This window comes from Cynocephalus volans, chromosome 4 (genome assembly GCF_027409185.1).
Source record: "Cynocephalus volans isolate mCynVol1 chromosome 4, mCynVol1.pri, whole genome shotgun sequence".
Taxonomy (NCBI): domain Eukaryota; kingdom Metazoa; phylum Chordata; class Mammalia; order Dermoptera; family Cynocephalidae; genus Cynocephalus; species Cynocephalus volans.
In genome coordinates, this window is record NC_084463.1 from 150,193,863 (window position 1) to 150,204,559 (window position 10,697).

At 39.4% G+C, this 10,697-nt stretch overlaps 1 protein-coding gene and 1 pseudogene across 1 annotated transcript; both read left to right on the top strand.

Annotated features, from left to right (window-relative positions):
* LOC134376546 (olfactory receptor 5D13-like) lies at window positions 1–957 on the top strand. Its single transcript, XM_063095056.1, has one exon. It carries the CDS (start codon window positions 1–3, stop codon window positions 955–957), a length of 957 nt encoding a protein of 318 aa, XP_062951126.1.
* A 1,470-nt stretch (window positions 958–2,427) lies between these two features.
* LOC134376547 (olfactory receptor 1165-like) lies at window positions 2,428–4,753 on the top strand (annotated as a pseudogene).
* Window positions 4,754–10,697: the final 5,944 nt, after the last annotated feature.

A 10,697-nucleotide genomic window follows, 5' to 3' on the forward strand; every position in this document is an offset into this window, starting at 1 on the left:
ATGATGTTATCTGAAGGAAATCAAAGCAGCACACTCACTTTTACTCTCTTGGGGTTTTCAGAATACCCAGAATTTCGGGTTCCACTCTTTCTGGTTTTCTTGTCCATCTACACAGTCACTGTGGTGGGGAATTTGGGCATGATAATCATCATCAAGGTCAATTCAAAACTCCACACAATCATGTACTTTTTCCTGAGTCACTTGTCCTTTGTAGATTTCTGTTATTCCACCGTAGTTACACCGAAACTGTTGGAGAACTTGGTTGTGGAAGACAGAACCATCTCTTTCTCAGGCTGCATCACACAATTTTGTTTTGCTTGTTGTTTTGCAGTGACAGAAATGTTCATTCTAGCAGCGATGGCCTATGACCGTTTTGTGGCTGTTTGTAACCCCTTGCTCTATAGCACTATTATGTCTCAGAAGCTTTCTGCTCTTCTGGTGGGTGGGTCTTACACATGGGGTGTAGTTTGTTCCCTGACACTCACGTATTTTCTTCTTACACTGTCCTATTGTAAGTCTAGCATCATGAATAATTTTTTCTGTGAGTACTCTGTAATTATTTCTGTCTCCTGCTCAGACCCCTATATCACCCAGATGCTATGTTTTATTATTGCTGTATTCAATGAGGTGAGCAGCCTGGTGATTATTCTCATGTCGTATATACTCATTTTCATCACGGTTATGAAGATACCTTCTGCAAGCGGGCGCTGGAAAACCTTCTCCACCTGTGCCTCCCACCTGACTGCCATCACCATCTTCCAGGGAACCATCCTTTTCCTTTACTGTGTTCCTAACCCTAAAACATCTTGGCTTATTGTTAAAGTGGCTTCTGTGTTTTATACAGTGGTGATTCCTATGCTGAACCCATTGATCTATAGCCTTAGGAACAAAGATGTGAAGGAGACATTCAAAAAATTGGTTGTCACCAAATTGCTTTGTCACACATCATATTTTTAGACTTATTATTTTATTTCTCAAAAAATGATTTACTGTACTACAGATTTCCTAATTCTTATACTGCAATTGATGATTCAAATTATTTAATCAACAGCCTATTGGTTAATATACATATAAATGGCAGAACAGCATTTTGTGATTATTTATTTTGTATACATCAATGCTTAGTGAAATAGCTGCAAACCATGTAAATCACAAATTAAAAAAAAATTTGGACCATCTGTAGCAATATTTATAATTATTTTTAAATGCTTTGCTATGTATACTAGAATTTTATTTGTGTTTTACCAAAGTAAAACTAATTTCCAATTCATCAAATATGAGTAGGTTCAGCATGGTCCCTGAAAGTTTTAATCAGGAGGCCCATACTCCTGGGAGAGCTTTTACAAATGCTTCACCTTACTGTATCTTTTACAAAGATGCTCCCTTTCCTTTTGGGGGTTTAAATGGCCGAAGTTGATTTTTATTTTCGCAAACAAAATTGAATAAAGTACTGTTTTGCTTTTCTCACATGCATGCTCTATTTTATTTCAAAAACTACTTGAGCAATCAAGGCATGGCATATTAAAGTAATAGAGTCCCAAACTGAATGCACCCATATCTAGTCATTTAAATTTCAACAAAAAGGTCATTGTAAGTTAATGGAAAAAGGATGTGTTTCTAACAAATAGTAAAGAAAAAACTGGATACCCATATGGATAAAAGAGCCTTAAACTTACTTCCTGTCATATAAAACTATTAAGTCAAATCAAATGGAATCTATCATAGATCTAAACCCAAATGTAAATCCTACAAAATTTGAGCATGAAACATAAGGAGTGTCTTTCCAAATTTGAGGTGAAAACTTTTTAGGTTGAATGCAAAAATACTAGGTCATCAAAAAATTGATGAAATTAACTTCAGCCAAGTTAAAAATGTGTAGCAAATGTTTCTTAATGATGAAAGAAACCAGTAAGAAGATAAAAATGAAAGCAATGATTGTGAGTAAATATTTGCAAAACATATGTCTGAGAAAGTCTTTGTATTTAGAACATATAAAGAGCTCTTACACTCAAAACCAGAAAACAAACCATCCTATAAAGAATGTTTAAAATAGTTGAGGAGACACTTGACAAAAGAAGATAGGCAAATTATTGGTAAATACATGGACAGACGCTAAGTATTATTAGTCATCAGTGAAATTTATTCTAAAATTATGAGATGTCACTGCACAACTTTTAGAATGGCTGATACGAATAGGATTGTTATACCAGGTACTGGTGAGAACATGGAGCAAATGGAACACTCATATATTTGAGATGTGGGTAAAAGGGACAATGACTTTAAAAACAGTTTAGGAGTATCTCGTGGAGACTTACTCCAGAGACTTCCTATACAACCCAACTATTTATTTCCTAGGTATTTACCCATGAAAACTAAAATCAAACCTTTTAACTTAGGACACCATTCTTCTTTCTGTCATATGCAATAATGTGGGGAAGGGTAAGGAGTTGGGAGAGTAGTGTGCTTGGGAGATTTGTGAACTTTTTTTCACTCTCTTTAAAACGTGATTTTCCTAGAAAAGGAGGATTTTCTTTTAGATAGAGCTTTTGCTATAGACATATTAAGGGAAAACAGAGGTGTCAGGAAAAACAGAAACATCTTGCTACTTTAACATAGGGAAATTGATTATACATATATATGCACTTGCATACATACATATACACATATGTAATTGTATGTACATAATCATATGTATAACTATATATAACTATATATAACTATATATATATATATATATACACACACAGAGAGAGAGAGAGAGAGAGAGAGAAGGAAAACATGATACAACATTCATATACATGGTAGTGTCCATAGTCTTCATCTGCATTGTGACTTTGTTACCAAGCCATTGAGAATTAGAGTAATGAGGTATAATTGTCCTTCCAAGTAATTGTCGTATTTTGATTCAAGTTTAGGGATGTAGTTTGTTCGTTAAAAAGAAAAGTGGTTTTCACATTGCTGTTGATTCTCAGAAAAGACAGGCTATATATGAGTCCATGTCTGGTCAGCAGAAAAAAAAATAACTATTCTTGGATTTTAAACAGAAGAAATTTAAAACAGTAATTTGTCATGAAAGTTTGGATTAAAAGAGGATAAGAGAGGTCTTCCTTAGATTAGGAAATGGGCCATTACAATTCACTGGATGGACATACAAAGTTTTGATAAAATTCAGCCCACCCCATAACCTATTACTTCTCCTTGGATGTGGCCCTGCTGAGGTTTTGATTGAGACTTGACTGGCGTGTGCCTCTCTCTCATCTGAAAGGTAGATACAGATTAAGCTCTACCTTGCAGAAGTTTGACTTCAGATCTTTCTCCTGCTACTCAATACAACTTAAAAGTCAGAGATATGGTCAAGCTTTTGTGGAAGCTCCCAATTCCCTTGTCAGATTTTGCCTCTTAACTGCCATGGAATTTCTGTGGAATATGTCCATCTGCCTTTCTAGTTCAGGTCCACAGCTTGCAGTGCATCACCAGAACTCAACAAATGTCCTGTGGGGGAAGTTGCTGTCAGTTTTGAGTTTCTTTTTCTGTTTTCCAGCTTTATTGATGTAGGATAGACAAATAAAAATTGTGTATATTTAAAGCCTACGGCCTAATATTTTGATATATGTGTACATTGCAAATCAATTATCTCAAAAAAACTGATTAATGTACCCATCACTTCACATAGGTAGTATTTTTTTGTAGTGAGAACAGAGATCTACCCTCAGAAAAAATATCAAGAATGCAATATAATATTTTTAATTATAGTCATTATGGTGTACATTAGACTTCCAGTGCTTATTTATATTATTAATGAAGGTTTGTTCCATTGGACCAATATCTCTTTTCCTCCCCCAGTGCAGCCACAAGTAATCATTCTACTGTCTCTATGAGTTTGATTTTTTAAAGAGATTCTACATATAACTAATATCATTCAGTACTTGTCTTTCTGTGTCTGGAAAAGATCATAATCATCAGGATCAATCCCAAACTCCACACCCCCATGTACTTTTTCCTCAGCTACTTGTCCTTTGTTGATTCCTGTTACTCCAGTACAGTTCCCCCCAAACTGCTGTAGAACTTGGCTGTGGAAGACAGAACCATCTTCTTTATGGGATGCATCATGCAATTCTTCTTGGCTACTGTATTTGCAGTGGCAGAAACATTCATGTTGGCAGTGATGGCCTATGACAGATTTGTGGCCGTTTGTAACCCTCTCCTCTACACAGCTGTCATGTCTCCAAAGCTCTGTGTGTCATTAGTGGCCAGGCCCTATGCACGGGTTATAGTCTCCTCCCTGACACTCACCTATTTCCTCTTGGCCTTATCCTTCCGTGGGTCTAACATCACGAATAATTTTGTCTGTGAGCACTCAGTCATCATCTCTGTCCTGTGCTCTGACTCCTACATCAGCCAAGTGCTTTGTTTTGTCATCGCCATATTCAGTGAAGTGAGCAGCCTGGTAATTGTTCCCACTACTTATAGTTTTATCTTTGTCACTGTCATGAAAATGCCTTCTGCTGGTGGGCACCATAAAGCTTTCTCTACCTGTGCCTCCCACCTGAGCATCATCACCATTTTCCATGGGACCATCCTGTTCCTCTATTGTGTCACTCACTCCAAAAACTCATGGCTCATAGTCAAAGTAGGTTCTGTATTTTATATGGTGGTCATTCCCGTGCTCAACTCTTTGATCTACAGCCTCAGGAACAAAGATGTGAGAGACACAGTCAAGAAGTTAATGACTCACCCAACACAATTTTGTTGAAGATTTTTATTCCCAAAGGTAATCTGATTCATTAGATTGAGGATAATTTAATGCTTTGACTAGAGATGATGATTCAAATAATTTAGTCAGTTCGCCAGTCAGATTTTTAAATATCTTATAATAGATCATTTATTTGTTTACCTTAGAATTTAACAGAATACCTGAGAACCATATGTGAAGTAACACAAGTGTTGTGTATTGAACAGTGTCTCCTAAATTATGTCCATGTAGAACCTCAAAAGTGACCTTACTTGGAAATAGGATCTTTGCAATTGTAAATAAGGTAAGGATCGAGATGAGATCATAGTGAATTAGGGAGGGCACTAAATCCAATGAGAGTGCCCTTATGAGACAGTAAAGGACAACACAGAGACACAGGGAAGAGGCCAATGGAAAATGGAAGCAGACTGGAGTGTTGCTGCCACAAGCCAGGGGCAAGGAAGGATTCTCCCCTGTGCCATCAGAGGTAGCACAGCCCCGCCAGCACCTTGATTTCAGACTTCTGGTCTTGAGAACTATGAGAAAATACATATGTCTTGTTTTATGCCTGCAGTTTGTGATAATTTGTTGTGACAGCTCTAGAAAGCTTATACAACAGGTGAATATTAGATCATAAAACCTACAAATCTTGATATATATTGGCATGGTAAATAATTTTAAAATACTCCTTAATTTCATTTTAGCAATGAGAATGTCAGGGTTACAGAGGAAACCTGAAAAGCCACAGCTGGGTACGAGTATGGAGTAGATAGAATTCAGTAGAATTAGTAACATGAGTCTGAGGGCACTATCTGTAAGATTCTACCAAGTTCTTTATTCTTTTCTCCTGTATTGTTAATATATATAGAAAGTGATATTAAACATGCTAACTCTAGTATTAAGTAAAAATGTTTATGTTGTGAGTTTTTCCTGAAAGTTTACCAATGGGAAATAAATGAAAAATTCAGCTATTAATCTCATGGATCTCACAAACTGATTTGTAAAACTTTTTTCTGCAAATACTATTTACTAACACAGTGGGCATAATGATAAATTTTAGAAATAGTTTGAGTAATCCTGGTTTTGCTTTTTAATGATAATTTCTAATTAATTTCACATTTTACCTGCAATGAATAGTTTTGTTTGCCAGTTGAATATGGCATGGTTGTGACTGCTTTGATAGAAATACAAATGCCTTCCAAATTTATTATTTTTGAGTTTGTATTAAATCAGAGCCTGACTGAGTTTTACAAAAAAAAAAAAAAAAAAAAAAAAAAAAAAAAAAAAAAAATTAAGACGTTTTCTCTGTTTCTCTCTTGCTAATTGTGGTTTGTGTAACACAGATTCCTCAGGAAATGCACTGTATAGACACCTGAGATTATTGCACTGCATGAATTAATTAAATATTAATTGTTTCTTCAGAGTAAATGTGTTGATCTCAATAAAAACTTCTAACTTTATGTCGTGTTATGAATGTATACCACTAAATCTTGTCTTAATATCTGTGAGCTGGTAGATAATTATAAAACATGAAATAAACCAATATTTTCCTTTTTACCTTGCCTTAGTTGTAAACCAGGAATTACACATAACTTTACCAAAATTCTGGGCACTTGTCTATCACACATTTTCCAGATAATGCAAAACATAGTTTATTCAACTTAGCAAATAAAACAAATAATTTCTGTTTTAATTCTACCATGGAGGATTGTGTGTTTGTGTGTGTGTGTGTGTGTGTCTTAGTGAGTGTGCTGTTGTCTTATTGAAGGATACAAAATATATACCCACTCTATTCCAACACACACGACAAATTAAGCATTGTCAATCATTACCTTCTGTAATGAATTGGTTTATGATATACTTTGGGATACATTGGCTTGAAAACATATGGAGAAAGGATGAACTCTCTATGATCTTGGGTTTTTGGATAGGAGAGAGAAAAAGGTGACAGAGGATTAAATAGAAAAAGTCAGCAAAAAAAAGCTTGAATATATTTATTTTTAATTCAGCAGAATATCTTACTAAATCACTAGAATTTCCATCAAATCAGAGGGAATCAAAATGGGTGACTTTCATTCTTTAATATGTATGAAAATCATCTGGGGGTCTTGTAAAATTAGATTTGGTTATAGTGGACCTGTGGTGGGGCCCGGGAGTCTGCATTTATATCAGACATCGAAATGATGCCGCTATTACTGTCCTTTCAAACACACTCTGAATAGCATGAATCTTAGCAAGCATACATTTTTACTTTTGGTAAAATTCAACTGGAGTAGATTCATATCTGGTTGAGTATGGAGTCACTAGAGACCTTTTAAAATGAACTCCTTATTTCTCCTTCCTTTGCATTGGCAATAACTTGATTTTAATTTTACAATTTTAATAATTACGCAAACTTTTGAACAAGCAATTAAAAAATAATAAACATTTACATTAGAGAAAAGTTTTATGATATTTGTACAAATGGTAACATCTTTCTCCTTTTAAATGATTTCTTTGCATAGTTTAATTCTTGCAGACAGGTTTCTGCAAGAGTGAGCCAAGTGGAAACTAGTGGGACAGAAGCTGAAAAGGGCCTCTGCTTTACACAGATGCCGTGTCTCAAAGGCTGTGCTCCATCCCCCTGGCTGGATGGTTCACCTGAGCATGTAACCTGTTTCCTGATCCTCATCCTCTCACTGGACTGCCTATTGCGGGTCCAGTGTATTTAGTACAAATATTCTGTTGGCATTTTGGATTTTGTTCACTTCTTCCAGATTGCGTTATTTTTATTTCTTATCTTAAGACAATTTTGATGAGTTAAGAAAGCTCATAGTTTTCACGATTTAGCTTTCATTTTCAACTATTTCCTAAAGGTACTTTCTCTCCATGGACAACAGATCCTTCTTTGCCTGTGTTTCCAACCTCACCAACATCCTTTCTCTCTAGTGAGCCAAAAGCTCCTGTGCAATTGTGAAAGTAGGCTTTGTCTGTTACATACAGTGCTGAATGCACATAAAGTACAAAACATGAGACTTTCAAAAGTTAGTAGACTCCAAAATATTTTAGCATTCAATGCAATATTTAAAAACTATATGTTTCTACAAATTATGTGTTTTTATTTAAATGTCTCATTCACAAAGAATCCTTCTATGAAAACCTAACATTATGTGAAAGTTACTTCCTACCCCCTAAACTGATTTATGTGTTCTTGTAGTGGTAGATAATATTTCTTTACAAAATTCATATATAGTTATTATTTTAATTAACATACAATAATTGTGCATATTTATGGATTTGTAATGATTAAATAAGGGTCATCAGAAAACACATTACCTCAAGGATTTATCATTTGTCCACACTCAGCTGCCTGCCAGCACCGTCCCAGTGGCTGTGTAACCGTTAGATCTGACAACCCTGAGCCCGATTCTCCTTGAGCCCTCAAAGCACTCCCTAAGGTGGGAAAAGCACTTTCCTTGGAAAATGTGTCTGGTGCTAAAGGTACATGACCAGTCGCCCTGTGCTGGTGGCTGGGCCACCCGGTGCTGGGCTGCAGGAGCTGGCCTGGGGCTCTGGGGACTCGTCCCTGCTGCCCACTCCCAGGACCATGTCCGTCCTGCTCTCCTCATGGGCAGTTGTCTCTGTGAGAGAGACCATGGCCCTCTCCTCATTTCTGAGGCCCTTGTACTGACAGTGACCTCGCCACCCCCAGCCCACAGCCAGGGCAAGTTCCCCAAAAACACCCACAGTAGCTACCCTCACAGAGAACTCCCACTTTCCCACTTTGTGTTTTCCCCAAAACATATTAAAACCTCCACATTCTGATACTTTGTGTCCATTGTTCAAGTCCTGGGCATATTCCTTGCGATTCCCAAAATTTGCTCCCAAGATAAGGTTAAGAGACACTTGGCATGCAGCACGTTCTGGTGGAGCTTTAAAGCACGGCCTAAGACCTAGAAGAGAGAATTCCATCCAAAGATGTACAAAACCTCAAAGTTTTAAAAACCAGGTGGGTTCACCACAGAGTTCACTGGTGTAGCCTGCAGGTGGGTTCAGATGCAACCAGATCTCGGTGCAGTGGGTGTCATCATCTCAGGCTGCCTGTCACCACCCATTTGGCAGAGGGAATGGGAGCCCCAGGTGAGCAGTCCCCGCATCCTGTCATAGCCACCTTGTGGGTTTATCGATCCCTGTGCCAAGTTCACAGTCACCTGGAGTCTGAGCCCAAGGAGCGGAAGAGCCAGCAGATGAATCCACCCCAATGTGTCTGGCCAGTGGTGAGGAAGGGGCCCCAGACCGTGCTGGCATCAGTCTGCTCGTAAGATGGAGAGAGGGAGACACAGGAACCAAGACACCATGCACAGGAGCTGCTGCTCAGGGGAGCTTGGCCTCTGCAGGCCGTGGCTTGAAAATGGTTCTTCCAAAGGAGTTCACGGTTCCTCATGTTCCTCGTGATTCCACCGTGAGGGACTTGGCTCCGTGCCAGGCATGAAAACAGGAGACCGTCCACTTGCAGCCGGTCTTGTAGACCTGAACCCAGGAGAGAGCTGTGGCAGAGACACTGGCACTGGCATGGCCAGCTCTGCGAGGAGGAACGGGACGAGCCAGAACCAGGAAGGGGCGTTTCAGGGACATGGGGAGAAGCTGCACAGAGGAGCAGCAGGAAGGGTTGTGCAATCAAATCCCCTGGTGTCCAGTACACTCAGGGCTGGAGGATCACACAAAGAACCTGGAGACAAAGGTCAGGGCTGGATCTCAGGAGCTCAGGAGCCAAAGTGTAAATGGGCCTTTAACTGCACAACAGGGCTCCCAAACTCCCGACCATGAGAGTCACAGCAGGTGGCTACTAACATCAGGACTCTTGGGCCCTGTGCTGGGCCACTGAGCTGGACCCACAGGGAGGAGCATGGGATGAGTGTTGATGGCGACCTACTGAGTCATGACCCAAAGCTTGGGAAACCAGCCTGCACGAAAGAGGTTGCCAGCATCCCTGCAAGACAGTGGTCCTCAATGTCCCTGCAAGACAGCAGTTCCCAGCATCCCTGCGAGACAGTGGTCCCCAACATCCCTGTGAGAAAGCTATCCCCAAAATCCCTGTGAGACAGCGGTCCCCAACTTCAGATCACTGAAGCACCTACATCCACCTATTCCTGAACCCTACCTTGCATTTTGTAATTGCGTAAGTCAATTATCCATCCCCCTTCAATGATTTTCTTTTCTTTTTTCTTTCTTTCTTTTTTTTTTTTTTTTGGCTTATGTCATCTTGAATTGGGTTTCTGATAATTATTTAAAAAAAAAAAAATTACACCTGTCACTGTGGTGACCTTGAGTTCAGGATGCTCCCTGCTCTGTCACTGAACACAGTTGAGAACAAAGAAATACAGTCAGTATTAGGTTTTTCTTCCATTTTGTTTTTACTTTTTCTGTTGGTACTATTTTACACAAAGCAGGAGTTTCAAAAACCTGGCTCTTTCAGGGTGAGATCACTTCTTACAGCAGCCTCACCTGCTTTGGGGTCCAGCCTCCTGCCTTTCACTAGACTTCTTCACACACCCAGGCAGCTTTTAGCATTAAGCAAATAGTCTCAGTGAATGAAGTAGGACCAGAAAACAGGAGGCTCGAGACCGCATGGGGTTCACAGTGCACGGTTAAATTTGGGGCTTGGAGGAGGAGGTCACGTGGCCTCACCTGTCACCTGCCATACACCTCGGGGGCTGCCAAGGGAGACGCGGGACACACTGGCCCGCTGCCCAGCCCACAGCCCGATCCGTCCTGGGCCCCACATTCTGCCCAGAGAAAGGTCAGGGGAGTGCCCCGCGGTAGCTCTTTTCCCATTAAGAATATTTCAATGACATTTCGATTCGATTTTTTCAGCCAGAACAGCTCTGAATGGCAAAGCCCTGCCTGCTGACCCGTGATGCTGCTTGGGCTTCGGCCAGCCTGGGACTTTGAATGCTCTGGTGATTTGATCGCAAAAGCACGTGCT

Excerpts from the sequence above, each read along its gene's own strand:
- LOC134376546 (XM_063095056.1), top strand. The coding sequence starts at position 1 with ATGATGTTATCTGAAGGAAATCAAAGCAGCACACTCACTTTTACTCTC.